Source organism: Pyrus communis, chromosome 1 (assembly GCF_963583255.1).
Source record: "Pyrus communis chromosome 1, drPyrComm1.1, whole genome shotgun sequence".
Classification (NCBI taxonomy): domain Eukaryota; kingdom Viridiplantae; phylum Streptophyta; class Magnoliopsida; order Rosales; family Rosaceae; genus Pyrus; species Pyrus communis.
In genome coordinates, this window is record NC_084803.1 from 4153824 (window position 1) to 4169032 (window position 15209).

Consider the following 15209-nt stretch of genomic DNA (forward strand, 5'->3'; position numbering starts at 1 on the left):
CAAATGTTTAAAGATTAGGTAACAAAACAAAAGTTTTCGACGGTTATAAACGAAAAATGCAATAAACGAATTCGATCTTCAATTTAAAATATTTACATTAGTGGATACCACAAAATCTTATTTTATACTTAATGGAAGTACAATATTAACTAAGTGTTGGTTTAATCTACAGTTTTGATGTGATACGCATTCTATGAAACGTTTTTCAACGATCCAACCATCAAACTTGTTTGTACACACTCCAAGATCGCATACGTAAAAAATCGTGAAAAACAAACATTCAAATATTAGGTAACGGAATAAAAGTTTTCAATGGTTATAAATGAAAAATCACAATTTAACGGTTATTTTAGCTTCGATTTTGATGATTTTTTGCAGCTACACTCCTCGATCCTATAAGAATGCAATGAATAAATTCGATCTTCAATTTAAAATATTTACACAAGTGGATAAATCTTATTTTATACTTAATGGAAGTATAACATTAACTCTTAAGTGTTTGTTAAATCTATCAATTTGATAGGATTTACATTCTACGAAACTAGTTTCAACGATCCAACCATCAAATATATTTGTATATACTCCGAAATAGCATGTGTAAAAAATCGCACAAAAAAAAAAAAAAAAAAAAAACGTTCAGAGATTATTTTGGCGGCCGTCCAAAATTTTGCTTTGTTCGTGTCGAATACATCCGACATGGCCATGAGTGATAAAAAAAATATTTTAAACATGTGTTTATTTATTTATTTTTAATCATTATAACATTTTAAAATAATAAAATCAAACATGATAGAGTACACCAGATGTTCATGTGTGTTTATGTGCTAGACAATGTGTTTTGTGACGCATTGAAAAAAATTGCTTGAATTTCTTTGTATCTTGTTGCTTGCCTGTGAGGGAGCATAATCTTTATTACAAAAATGATAGAGCTTCAGATTGTAGTTTGTTGTTATTATTCTCTCATAAAATTTATGGCTCGTGGGAATTGGGTTCATTAGACTTTAGGGTCATGAGTGAAAAAAAAATATTTAAAAATATGTGTTTATTTATTTATTTATTTATAATCAATATAACATTTTAAAATAATAAAATAATTAATGTCTGTCGGTTATAACCGTCACCATTAACTTAAAAACCGCCAAAATCTTTAAAAAATATTTAAAAAAAAAAGATTCAAAAATACTGTCGGATATAACCAACAATATTTTTCTGATATCCGCCACTAAATATCCGCCATGAATTTTCTAATATCCGCCACTAATTAAATGATGTGTCGGATATAATCCGACATGATTTTTCTAATATCCGCCACCATCATCCGCCACCGACATGATTTTTCTAATATCCGCCACCTAAAGCTAATATTGCAGTGGTGTTGCCATATTTTTCACAAGGTCATTGTGAAATTCCATGGCCACGTATCACCACGCTCGCGCTTGTGATAACTATTCCCTACAGTTCGACAACCATATCCCATCCATAAACCTTCCAAGGGCATCGGCAGCTAGCTAACTTACAAGAAGGAATATGATCAGCTTCAGAATCTTCATTAATTCCATGTTACTCAATGACAGAAAACACGAATGCCTTACTGCCAACATGAATATTGGTTTCATTCCTGTGAGGAAAATCGTGCACATATAAGAAACCAGATATTAAGTCCCCGCTCTCCTCGTCCGCATCCTTACCAAGACCATCGTCCTCAGCAACAATAAGATTCCTAAGGGTTGTAATTAAAAAGGGGAAGCAGCAAGAATGAAGTATGATTAGCTACGGCCATTCATTACGCCATGGACGCTAATGAGAACACACATTAGCTATTCCCATACGGGAAACTATATAACACATTATAACGCTCGTGCAGTAACAAAGACAACATGGAAAATTGAAGATTACTATGCAGTTACACATGTTCAGCTCAATTATCGCAATATCGATTAAGCAAACATTTGAAACGAAATTACACACAATCATTTTTAGAAGACAATAGAAATCGAGTTAGAAAACAATGACTTTGACATGCCTGATCTTCCCAAATGTAGAAAATATACTGTATGGTTATTTATTAACCATGTTACAAAAATAAGACATCCCAAAATTCAATACAAACATATCAGCCACGGCGCCTGCTAAGACGCCAACAGTTAAGGCTCATTGTATCTGTCATACAGCGGTTCAATCCGTTCTTGACACTGGCGCTTACTCATCTTTGAAGGATCTGAAAATTTGCAGGACCTGGGCGCCAGTTCCACAAGCCATTTGGGGTCAATGACTGTTACCTCGCGTATTTACTTCTTCGTGGTCATAACCAGCTCATGGTAGATGACCCAATCCGGCTGTCTCTGGAAAAGGGCACTGCTTGGATGGATATAAACCGGCTGGTTCTCCGTTAGGGTTCTGTAACCCTCCTGCAGGTCCTTTCTAGCAGCATGGAAGAAAAACCCTGCTGTAATTGCCTTCCTGGTCTTCGTAAAATTCCTTTCTGCACTCAGAACATCGAGTTTGTACTTATCCATAATGCTCAGAAGCTGTTTTCTGACGTCCTGCGCCCGCCTCAAGGAGAGAGACTGAACAAAGTTCTTGAAACACCATGCCCCGAAAAATTACTTGCTTTCCAAGCCTCATAGACGTCAGAGGGTCTCCCTCTGCCTGAAAAAACTTGGCTCTATTCTGATCTGCCTTGGCTTGCTTTTCTCTTGGTCTGTAAAAGATATTGCCTGTCTGAATCATTGCAATGCTGGTCAAGATCTCATCGCTGCATCCGAGCTCCACGCTAGCAAGTAGCATCTTCGATAAAGGTGGATCCAGAGGAAACTCGGCCATTTTTCTACCCAATTTAATCAGCAGCCCCTCCTCATCAAGTGCCCCCAATTTGTACAGTTGTTCCGTGGCAGAAACAAGAGCTTGGCGAGGAGGAGGATCCATAAAATCAAAAGTCAAGAGATCATTTATCCCCATAGCTTTCATCGTAAGTGCAGTAAACCCAAGATTTATCCTCTGAATTTCTGAAGTTGTAGTAGGGAGCATCTCGTTGAGGTATGCGCTTTCGGTGTAGAGGCGGAAACATTTCCCAGGGCCTGTACGACCAGCTCTCCCCTTTCGCTGGTTGGCGGATGCTTGTGAAATCGGGGTTATGACCAATGAGTCTAGCCCCAGCTTCGGGTTAAAAACATTTTGCTTTGCAAAACCAGGATCGATCACATAATATATCCCATCAATGGTCAGTGATGTCTAAGCGATATTAGGAGCCACAACTACTTTCCTCTTCCCTTGTGGAGTAGGATCAAATATCCTCGACTGGATTTCACTGGGAAGCGCACTATACACCGGTAAAAATAATCAACTCGGGGACGTTTCTACCAAGACCTTTCATCCTCTCATGGAGAGACTGGCATGCAAAATCAATCTCTTCTTGTCCAGTCAAGAAGAGAAGGATGTCGCCTTCAGGTTCGGATAAGTGGATTTGTAGGACGGTGATTAGAGCTGCGTCAAGGTAATCGCTTTCTTATTGATTCGTGTAAAATACCTTCCAGGATAAGTTCTTCCAGCGATAGGGAATTTCCTACTCTTGAAAAAATATTCTGAAAACTTTTCCGCATCCAAAGTAGCGGAGGTGGCAATCAAGCGAAAATCTGGCCTTCACTTCAATTAGGAGTGGTTCGGTATGGGATACCATACCGAAACTAGTATCCCGAATCCCAAACCGAAATTTTTCGGGACGGGAATTTGAAGACCAATCCCAAACCAAATTTTCGGAAATCCCAAATTTCGGGAATCCCGAAATATTTTCAGGATTTTGGGACAAATCGGGAATCCCAAATTGAAATATGAAATTGTGAATTGTTCTTCAAATATATAATTCAAGAACACATTCATGAACTAGGAATTTCATTTCATTCACATTACTATTTAATTGAACACTGGCATGCTTGACTCTTTTTATCATAGTCAAAATTCAAATTAATTAAACTCTTTTTGAAATCTGTTGAGAGACAAAAGAATCAAGCCTTCTGAAATCATCAGTCATGGCAGCAGCAATAATAAAATCCACATGCATATCAAACAGAACATGAAAAATATGCAAGGTGTAGGGCATTCTAGGTTGCTGAGCATGAATTAGAAACTACTAGCATCAATTATAAAAGAATAATATATATGTATAAATATATATATATATATATAATAATTAATATTATATATTTTCGGTTTGGTATGGGATTCCCGAAATATCGAGAAGCCAATCCCGAATCCCATACTGAAATTTTGGGATTGGTTCGGGATAGCATCCCGAAAATTTCGGGAATTTCGGTTTGGGAAATTTTTGGTTTGGGATCGGGATTTTTTAGGTTCGGTTCGGGATTTTCGGGATTTTTTTCCACCCCTAACTTCAATAGCGGCTTGAGTAATCCAAAAAGAACGTCTGTGTGGACTGTTCTCTCGTGAGCTTCGTCAAGCATGACCACAGAGTATTAAGAAAGGTCCTTATCAATCAAAATCTCCCCCAGCAGCATTCCGTCCGTCATGTACTTGATGACTGTTTCTGGTCCAGTGCAATCCTCGAAACGAATGGAATAGCCAACTTCCTCCCCCAACCGACAACCAAACTCCTCAGCAACCCTCTTGGCCACAGACATCGCAGCCACCCTACGCGGCTGTGTACATCCAATCCTACCCTTTGTCGTGTAACCCGCTTCTGCAAGATACTGTGTTACCTGTGTTGTCTTACCACAACCGGTCTCACCAGTCACGATGAGCTCTTGATTTTCAGTCACCGCCTGGATCAGTTTTTCCTTCAGCTTGTAGATAGGCAAGCTCTGCCTTTGTTCCTGAATGGAGAGATTTGATCTCTGCCCGAAACTAATGGTTTTCCCATAGGCCTCTTTCTTCGCATTTCATAGGTTGACAAACCAACACCTCTAAGCTCCTGCGCAAGATGCCTCTCGCCATTCTCTGGCATCGGATCTTCCCAGGGACGATTCAGATCCTTGGGGATAGAATCCAGCAATGCTCTCTGCTGTTGATCGTGCACTTCCCTACGCTCCTTAATGAGTGCAGATTGAAGTGCAGCTGCGCGCCTCAATGACCCTTCTGGATTCTCAACGATTCTCACGGCGACATCTCACCAAAATACCCGCCCTCCCCAAGCAAAAACTGTGGCAGGTCCTCATTGTTATCAATCTCAGTCTGTTCCTCAGCTACCTCTTCTTGATAAAGCTTGCCATCTGTTTCCTCATCATACATTGGATGCTCTGTCGCACTCAGAACACCCGCGGCAATCAACTGTTTTGCTTCCCACCTCTCTGGTGAGCTCATTCTCTTTAATACCCTCCGGCGTGGTGGGTCAGCATCATCCTCATCCATAATCCTAATCCCAGAGAGGCCAGTCCTACTTCCACGCCCGTCCCTTGGCCCCTGTGGGTTTGTCCTAGGAGTGTCATCCTCCTCCGATCTCTTCTTCTTCAAGGGAACTAAATCCTTTCCGGTATGCTGATCAACATCCCTTATCGACAGGCTCAGCTTCTGATCCGAAATTGAAATCACCTTAACATAAACCTCCTCATCCCTCCTCACCACATTCTTAGCATTACTAATTCTCCGATTTGCAATCTGCGAAGCAGGAACCAAACCCTCTTTCCCTCTAAAACCACTCAACCGAACAAAGCAGCCACTGCCCATCACCCTCGAAACCCTTCCCTTATAAACCCTAAACAATTCAGGCTAACACCGTTTTCCTTCAATTTGGCATCGAACTCATCTGCCGTCTGGCACTTAAGCCCCATGTCAATTACAAACTCCGCCACAACTTTGTCCCCCAACGACACATGTGTCTCGAGTTCCGAAAATACCCTGGAAACCAAGGAAAGGTATTCCAGATTCTTCAAACAATCAGCAGCAGCAGCAACCATGTTTGGTTTTGGAAAACCTAGGATTTTCTAGGATGTTTAAGAATGCAAGTTTGATGATCGAAGTCTGATTTACAGTCTCTGTTTTAATCCTTTTCCTTTTGGAACTGGGATTCCTCGCGCGGGATAATGTAGCTGGACTCACCAATATATTAGTCGCAGTTCTTTTCCATTTCGGTTTGGGATTCTTTTTTTGTTTTAGTACTTCCATCGAACACTTTACGTGCATGCCAACAGAAACGCCCCGTCTCCGTTTCCCTTACCTCCCCACGCCACCCCCTCCGACATCCCCTACTTCATCCATACCGTCACACACTTCACCGGAAAAAACGATAGAGCAGGTTGAGCTTAATTAACTGGCCTGCTGGAGTTGATGAGACTCCATAGAATCGGGAGTGGGTTCAACCCAACAATTTTATAATTAATCATTAACAAATAAATAATGCGACGATCAAATTTTTAAATCAAATTAACAAAACAATGTTAATCAATATTTAATTAATAATTCAATATCAATAATCACATCTTTTGGTTTATAAATTTAATTTAAATAATTTAGTCTACCTACTATTATCTTTAAAAAATAAGAAAAACTAATGAAAATTTTTTGAAAACTTTGAATTTTAACAATAAAGAAAAAATAAAGGATAAAGTGAATAATATCATAATTGACTTTTTAGTATAAAAATATTATTTTTCGTTAAAATGAACGGTATCAGAAATTTTTCATTAAAGTTTCCTAAAAAAATATGTATACTGATGGTTTTGGTGGGTTTTGAAAGATTGTAAATTTTCCTTTTGACACGAATTCTAATTTTTTTTTTTTTCCTTTTAATTTAAAAGGTAAATTCAGATTTAAAAATAATTTAATATAAATGTTACAGAAAAATATTAAATTTGACAAAAAAATCAAACTCCATCTATTTAGATTTTGACAGAAACTCAAATTCTATCCATGTTTACATGAGTATTAAAACACATGAACTCCTACCGTCTTGGTGTGGATAATATCATTTTTTCAAAAAAAAGAAAAAACATATGACGAGGCCAAAAATTTAAATATGATACTAATAACATAGTAACCAAATCCTACAGTGAGATGGAAAATTCGAGTCTCTCTCACGGTTAAACATCTCCAAACCCTAGACAAATCTCACGTCTCCTAAGAATTCGAGTGTATTCAATTAAAATTTTAAAGGGATTTATAACATTTTAATTATGAAATAACTTTCAAAGTCGAAGAAATCAAGAGAATTAGAAATGTTTTGTACTACATTATAAGCATTCACAAATCTCACCTCATCATTTGAGAATTTAAGAGAACTCAACTAAAATTTTATACGAAATCTCTAGAAATCAATGCTCCATCAAAACCCATAGATGTATAAGCTTATTAAAATCCTTCAAAATTCCAATTGAATACACCCATAGTCATGTATGCGGACGGAGTAAGTTTCAAAAGATTGATCTTTTAGACAAATGAAAATGAACAAAATATATTTATATTTCAGTTTTTTTAAATAGGGAAGTTAGACATGGAATTTAATTTTTGAGGAAACACTTCAAAAAAAATAAAATAAAAACTGTTTGAACTTGTGCAGTAAAACAAGTAGAGCTGCTGCATAATAAGTATAATTCGGTGCCAAACGAAGATGAGTAAAATTAGAAGAAAAAAGCACAAAAATATTGGGGCCGGAAGTGTTAAAACACCCCCGACGATACATGGAGGAAAGAACGATAATTTGGGGCTGAAAAGTAATTGAGGAAATTGCAAAAGGCTAATACATCTTTGAACAGTAAGAGTGCTTCAGTTGTTTCTTTCGTAATTATACCAAGTTAACACACTTCAAACTCCCAGCTCCAGCTCCAGAAAAAAAATTCAGATCAATTTCCCCTATTCCTGTATACATACAGAAACGTTCATGTCATCATTTGGAGAGAACGCAATTAAAAACTTGAAAAAGGAAACATAAAAATCACTAAATTGTTTTACTTGTTCATTAAGGTACTTAATTTCTAACCTTAAACCTCTTTCGGGGAGCCTGGTCCGCATTGAATTGAGAAACGCGTTGCTGGTGCCGGGGAGCTTCACTTCTCTGATGTGTCGTTGTCAATTCTCGTATCCTACTGCTGTTCTGCTCTGGTTGATTTCTCGAGAATCGGAAGAATCCGTCCTTGTCCCATGTAACCTCATAATCAGCCCTCAATTTAGATCCTTCCTGGTCCATAGAAAGGCACATTAAACAGCTGATCAATAATTCCAAACAAAAAATTCCTTACAGCTTCTTTTAGCCTCAGCTAACTCTATGGTACCAGCAAGATATCTCAAGCTTGATTGACAATACTAGCTATAACAATATAATGAACAAAAACCAACTGCATACCTTCTGCAACGAGCGGCCACATAACACCTTGAAGGCATTATAGAAGTCCTGGTATGTCTCAAACTGAACCACAATCTTACAGTGGAGACCAGAAATTAAGTCATCGCCATCCTCATTTGCATCCTTACCTAGACCATCGTCCTCAGCAACATTAAGATTCCTAAAGATTGTAGTTAAAAACAGGCAGCAACACGAATGATGTATGATTAGCTACAGCCGTTCCATTACACCATGGACGCTAATGACAACACACACGAGCTATTAAGGCCATTCAAACACATTATAGTGCTTGGAAAATTGAAGACTACTATGTAGTTTTACATGTTCAGCTCAGTTCTAACAATTTTGTTTAGGCAAACATTTGGAACAAAATTACAATACACGAAAAGCTAAGCAGTTCAAAAAGTCGATTAGATTAGAACAAATACATTGCGATTTCTAGACGATAACGAGAAATAGAGTATTAAAACAAAGACATTGGCATGCCTTATCTTCCCAAATGTAGAAAATATGGTATGGGTAACCAGCACTGAAAACTTGGAGGAAGAAACCCGCGGCTCTGCGAACCAGCGTGATGGAACACCCCTCACTATTATCGTATCCGGCTCTTGCTTCCCCCTCGAAAACCCTGCAACCAAAAAACAACCAAATTTTATCAAACCGATCACATAAATTCAATAAAAAAATTCAACCCCCAAACCCAATCACTACAAACCCCGATTTCCGAAGGCGTAGAACTCCTCCCAAGCCTTCTTGGTGCCCTCGAAATCATCCGAATCCGGAACAACAACATTCAGCTTGTACTTAACCCCTTCGATGTTGAGCTCAATCCCGTCCATTTTCTCAACAATGTACTTTCTCCATTCCAGAAACTTCCTCTCCAACTCCTTCGCATCCTCTTCTTCTTCCACGTCACTTCTCTTCCCGCCCTTTTTCAGAAACCCTAGGTCGCGAATCACGAGAACGCCGAAAGCCACGGGGTCGTCGCGCTTCCGCTTCTTGAGGTCCCTGTGCCGCCGGATCTGGAGGTCGTCTTCGGGGACGGTGATGGGGACGGAAAGCGAGTTCTTGAGGAAGTCGATGAGCGTCCGCTTCATCTTCCACTCGTCGACGGGTTTCGTCACGACTCCGGTCGACGAGTAAACCGTGAGATTGAGCCTCACGCGCGGCACCAGCGAGAGTCCATTCTCTATCTCTAGGGTTTCGGTCGGAGGCAGCGAATCCAACGGCTTGGCGCTCATCGCTGTTTAAAATTAGGGTTTTGCTTCTGCAACAAAACAGAGTCTCAGGGCGAGCGGAAGAAGGAGCCACAACCCGTAAAACGCCTCGTTTAGTCTCACCATGCGAAACACGACGTCGTGTAAGGCAGACCAAATGACGAGACTGTCCTCAATTTATGACGTGGCACGAGGCAAATTATCCATACAGGTGGGAAGTATAAGTAAATTTACCAACAAAAGAAAAATGTATCAGAATTTAGAAGTCAATCGGAGCAGAAGTCACAGATTGAAGAGAGAGAGAGAGGAAAGAGATGGGGCTGCTGTGTTGTTTCGATGGAGGCAACAGTGCACAGAGAAAGGAAGAAGAAAGGGTAGCCTCCGCGGAAGCTGTTGCCAAAGCTGCCGAAGCCGCCCAGAGAAGGTATGATCAGTTTTCTATTCTTCTTTTATTTAATTCGATCATTTTTCAATTTGTGAAATCGGAAATTTGAATTCGTTTTTGTGCATCGTCGATTGTATATTAGTTGCAACCAATTTTTATGTAAAGATGTGATTTTGGATTGATTTATAATTGTCATGAGGTAAAGTTCAGATTTTTTTTTCTTTTAATTTGAAAAGGGATAGGGAATCAGATGTGGGTTAGGTAGTTCGCCTTGATTGGCACCCGATTTTAAATTCCGCTCCTCGTAGATTAGAGTAGTTTGAAAACGGGATAGGGATAAAAATAGGATGGCAGTGATGATCAGAATTCAGAATTCAGAGTTGACCTTGGTAGAGAGGAGAATGCATTACCATAGTTAATTCTTAGGAAAACTAATAAAAATAGTTTGAAAACTTTAAGTTATAACGATAAAGACAAAATAAAGGGTAAAGTGAATAGTACATGATTGACTTTTTAGTGTAAAAATATGGTTTTTCGTTAAAGTAAACAGTACCGGGCTTTTTGTTAAAGTTCCCTTAATTCTTTGCAACTTACACTGCTATCGGATTGTCTCTGCTTGCAAAATTTTGATTTTTTTTTTTATGTCCAATACGTGCTGGTTGTGCAATTTGCTTTGTTTCAATAATAAAAATAAAAAATGTGCTGGCATTAATACTGTAATTATGAGGACAAGCAGTCTTGCGAACAAAACCTAAGTATAGAGTGTGAATGCTGATCATAACGCCTGCCAACGGTCGTATTTGCATTTAGTTAGGCAGATATCGCACAGTATTTGCATGTCGTGGTTGCATTACTTCCATACCCACATGATGGTTTCGTTTCTTTCTTTGCTATTTACGTAAACTTATGTACTGCAACCAAAATTGCAGGCAAGAAGAATTTGAAAAGTCTGCAGCTGGAAGAGCTGCACGTGCACAGCAACAGCAGCAGGCGGCTGCAAAGCAAGCTGCCAGCTCTAACAAAGGCGAACCAGTATTAAAGGTATGAGTCGTATGACTGACTGAATTTCCAAGTATTCAATAATACCATAGGACTGGCGGATAGTGGTTATGCCAATCTCTGTCGCTTATTTGCTAATTAGGCATGATGCTGTGAAAGTACAGGCTATGATGGCACTCTACGATGCAGCTTATTCATATGATGTGCTGGGGTTTTGATTTGCCACCTTGTTTAGTTCATATATTTGACTGTTTTTTGTTGATCTTGTGGATGCAGTGGTCAATGGGTTGAGGCCTTTTGTCTATCTCTCCATCAACTCCCAACTGTAAGTCAATGAACGTTCCACCTAGTAAAACACAATAAGTTCTGCGTAAACTATAATCTTGTGATGGTTTCAACTTTTTGCATGTAAGTTCATTTCAATTCCAATAGATGGATTATCTGTATGTGGTATAGCGTATAGCTTGAGATGAAATCTCATTTAGTTCCACAATTTTTGTTTTCGTTTCTCTCGCATTTAATCTTCACTTTGTCTGCAGTGTTTATACATATACAATATGTTTCGTGGATTGCCAATTCCTCTTGTGCCGAGAACAATACTCCAGATCTCCAAAGAAAGTTGCTGTTATCGATCGTCAATCATTTCGTCATTTGTTTTGCATATGGAATGTCAAGAAAATAATTACACTCGCAAAATTCTTGCTTTTGTGCATCTCTTAATAATTCAATCCGGGCCGTTCATTTTTTGGTGCAACAAACTTATATTTTGATATTTCAGTTTTTGTTCATGGTTTGCCCCCATCAAGTGGCGAATACAAATTGGATTTTAACTAAAAGTAGTGAATAGATATGTACATTCTAATCATAAGAATCTGATACCAATCAATGGTCAGTGGAACAAGTAATAACCTCTAATCTTACGAATAATTAGGAATCCACTGACTATTACACAAAGCTTCGAACTGGAGCTGAGAGCTGAAGCTCGTGCGCAGCTTGAAAAAAGTCTGCTGCTTGTTGTAACGATCCTTCCTTCTTTGAAATCAATCCGAGGTTCAACCACGCCTCGTGGTTTGTCGGTTCTAATCGCAGCGCGTTCATTAGAAAGCTTCTTGCTATAGGGAGTGACTGGCTACCGAGTTTCATCAACACTTCTGCAGTCGAAACAATGCTTGGAACATAATCTGGCTCTATCGACAATGAGACCGAGAAGGAAATCAGGGCTTCCTTGTTTTGCGATTGAGCTTCAAAGAACTTACCTGCCGACGAATTGCACAAAAACATGAACCTAATTTGCATGCTAATGCTCTAGGAAAACATTTCACGAGGGGAAAAATCGTACCTGTTGTATGCCAACTATGGGGAGAATAGAATTCAATCAACTTGGCTTTGTTGACGCATATTTCTGCATCAGTCCACAAACCGAGTTTTGTATAAACGGTTGCCAAGTCCCGCCAGGCTTCCTTTTCCAAATTGCTTTCCTCAAATGCCTGCAGAGCAGAGAAGAACAAGATGTTTACAGAGAAGCAAAAGCATACCGACTTTCAACTATGCATATTGCAAAGGGTTTAGAATTAAAGAATACAAACCTCAGAATCAAAGGGTTTCTCTTGCTCGGAGTTTTTTGCTTTTTGATCCCTTTGTGCTTGAACAACAGTTAGCAACATTCTGTAGGTTTCTATTGCTTGCTTTGGATGTTCCTGAGCAACTTGAAGCACAGCTTTCAGTCTGAGCAGTTCTAACTGATCCACTCTTCCGGCTTCATCCAAAGCAAAATCAACTATCGTTTCAGCATCCTTGAACCGCTGCTCTGCAGAAACTGTAAGCGCCAATAGCTTCCAACCTTGTCCTGAGCTGCCAGCCATCATATCCGAGTACTTCATTGCGTTACTAAAAGCTGCATCCAGATTTCTTTGCACTGCATTTTCGAGGCCCAGACTAAACAACACCTCGGGATCCTCCTTCCCATTAAGAGCAGCAAGGTTTAGAGAGTTCAACGATTCACTTTGAAAATACACTCTTTCAGAATCCGACAGAGAAGCTCTTGCTGCACCGCCATAGCAAACACCAAGATATTTATGGCATTGACCCATGAAATGCTCACATTGATGATTCACCAAGTCAATAGCTTTACGCGAAAATTCTATCCCTTCGCGAGCATGAATTGGATCTTGCGAGCACAATTTTGCTCCCAACAGAAAAGAAGGAAAGTGGGGCTTGTTCTTTGCTTCCGAACAGCCTGCAACCTTCTTCAAAAGGTTCAAGGCTACTTCATTTTTTCCACAGGCACTATAACAAAGAGCAAGAAAGTACCATCTCTCCGCTCGTCTATATAATCCCGGAAGAGCCTGCTCCACATGATCTGCTAATAATTCATACAATCCGGTAACAGAAAGAGCATAAGTCAGATGATCCATGATTTCTGGATCCCACTTTATCTCTCGCAAAGCCACCTTTTTCATAAGAATTACCAACAACAGAATTGCTTCTTCTGTATTATTTTTAGGCATAGTTATGCCCCATATTTGTAACTGAGGGGGAAGGTTTGCTTCAACACCGCCGTAGAGTAATGTGCAAGCTAAGCTTTTCTGAATAGCAGCTAACCTCTCCGGTTCCAAATTCCATGGCTTGATTAGAGCTCGGCGATATGCAGTAATAGCCTCATCAAGATAGCCTGCCCTTGTCCATAAATTGGGGAGCAGCTCGAGTGCTTTGTGAAACATGTCTGGCAATTTGCAGTCCTCGCCAATGTCTTGAAGAAGCATTCCATTAGGTAAAGCTGATTCAACCGTATCAAGAATAACTTTGCACTCCTTTGCAGCATCTGATGAATATGACAGCACAAAATCATGCAAACTAATCAATACTAATCAATATTTCATCATAATAATCTCATTGCAATCTAATTTACTGGGAAGTTCTTGCTCGATGCAATATATACCAATCTCAATCCAATGCTGAATTATACTACAACACAAAAGTGTAAGCAAATACCTATATATCTTCCAAGTTCTCCCAATGATTTTGCCTTGAGTAATATTGCCTCAATAAGTAGGCTCACAGAGTGCATTGACATTACACTGGGAAGAACCACATTATCGCCTTTCGTGCGCGGCTTTCTTTGCCTAGTTCTCTCCACGATAGCCTTGGCCATCCGCGGGGTTAAATTTTTAATTTCAATACCTTGAAACACCTGAAGTGCAGCATCAAAATTCCCCCTTTGGAATTCAAGCCTCCCCAACAAAGCTCTAGCTTCCTAAAAGCCCATCGAAAAAGACGATATTAAACACTAGTAAAAGTAGAAGAAGGAAACCAATTAATCATCAATCGACAATCTTAGGACCCGTTTGATAACCATTTCGGTGTTTAGCTTTTGGGTTTTATCTTTTAGTATTCCTAACATGAACTTCAATTAATGAAACACACGCACTCACCTCATAATTCAAAGATAGAGCTTCTTTAAGAGTGGATTCAGCTTCATCCACTTGAATGTCTTCAAATTTGGACTCCCAGTCGCCGGTCCTAGACGAAAGGCCACTCGCCGAGAAGTCCCTCGTGGCAAGGGACTCCGGCGAGTGCGGCGGCTCCTCGAATTTGAATTGCTCTCCTGAACAGGCACACAACATCTTCTCCACAAATCTTGGACCCCTGTGATTCGATTCACGCACAATCTTGGGGCAAAAAATTCACTTCTCTGTGATTTGTTTCATGTCTGCACACACCTGGAAATAGTAAAACATCAAAACATGTCAACATGTCACCGTCATTGAAGAAACAAATGCAAGCAACAAAATTATGAGTTGTACGGATTTTACTATGAAAAAATGGTCGGAAACAGAAAGCAACAACGTAGATCCCCACAGCAGCATAGGCAATACCGAACAAGAAACAACATTTGCAAACAAAACCCAACAAATCCGAGTTTTTTAATGTTAAAAACCCATAAAAATACTGGAAATTAAAGGGCATAGATTTGGAGGCAAAGACTGAGTCTTTGAAAAGAACATTGAGGAAGTTGAAAAGGGCGAGACAAACGAAGAGGGACAGGGTTTTTTGAACTTACCCCAGAAAGAAAATCACAACCCAGAACGTGATTTGTAGCAGTCGTGGAATATTTGAAACCTACCTCTCTCTCTCTCTCTCTCTCTCTCTCTCTCTTCACTCTCTCTCTCTCGTCTGATTTTTAAGGGTATTTTTCTTTCAGAAATTCGGAATCTTTTTGTATTTTTCAGGTTCAAAAGAACCCAATGAAAATGGTGTGACGATGGAGGGAAAAACAAATATTACAAGGTGGGATGAGTAGATGATCAGATTTTTTGTATGG

At 39.4% G+C, this 15209-nt stretch overlaps 3 protein-coding genes and 1 pseudogene across 4 annotated transcripts; 1 reads left to right on the forward strand and 3 right to left on the reverse strand.

Moving 5' to 3' along the window:
* Positions 1-2113: 2113 nt before the first annotated feature.
* On the reverse strand, positions 2114-5906 carry LOC137713477 (probable pre-mRNA-splicing factor ATP-dependent RNA helicase DEAH5; annotated as a pseudogene).
* Positions 5907-7504: 1598 nt separating this feature from the next.
* On the reverse strand, positions 7505-9617 carry LOC137749457 (uncharacterized). The gene is made up of 5 exons (XM_068489551.1): positions 9003-9617; positions 8774-8915; positions 8288-8447; positions 7925-8122; positions 7505-7803 (listed from the first exon to the last, which is right to left on the reverse strand). The coding sequence occupies exons 1-5, from the start codon at positions 9526-9528 to the stop codon at positions 7798-7800; spliced, it is 1032 nt and encodes a 343-aa protein (XP_068345652.1). The 5' UTR covers positions 9529-9617; the 3' UTR covers positions 7505-7797.
* A 150-nt stretch (positions 9618-9767) lies between these two features.
* LOC137742864 (uncharacterized) lies at positions 9768-11629 on the forward strand. The gene is made up of 4 exons (XM_068482809.1): positions 9768-9928; positions 10819-10930; positions 11165-11213; positions 11428-11629. Exons 1-3 carry the CDS (start codon positions 9819-9821, stop codon positions 11177-11179), a joined length of 237 nt encoding a protein of 78 aa, XP_068338910.1. The 5' UTR covers positions 9768-9818; the 3' UTR covers positions 11180-11213; positions 11428-11629.
* Positions 11630-11777: 148 nt separating this feature from the next.
* On the reverse strand, positions 11778-15209 carry LOC137742848 (protein NPGR1-like). Of its 2 annotated transcripts, none has more exons than XM_068482797.1 (6): positions 14949-15209; positions 14320-14607; positions 13880-14141; positions 12475-13709; positions 12228-12375; positions 11778-12144 (listed from the first exon to the last, which is right to left on the reverse strand). In XM_068482797.1, the coding sequence occupies exons 2-6, from the start codon at positions 14509-14511 to the stop codon at positions 11834-11836; spliced, it is 2148 nt and encodes a 715-aa protein (XP_068338898.1). In that variant the 5' UTR covers positions 14512-14607; positions 14949-15209; the 3' UTR covers positions 11778-11833. The 2 variants fall into 2 exon arrangements, with proteins under 2 accessions (XP_068338898.1, XP_068338902.1); XM_068482801.1 differs by lacking the exon at positions 14949-15209 and adding an exon at positions 14701-14925.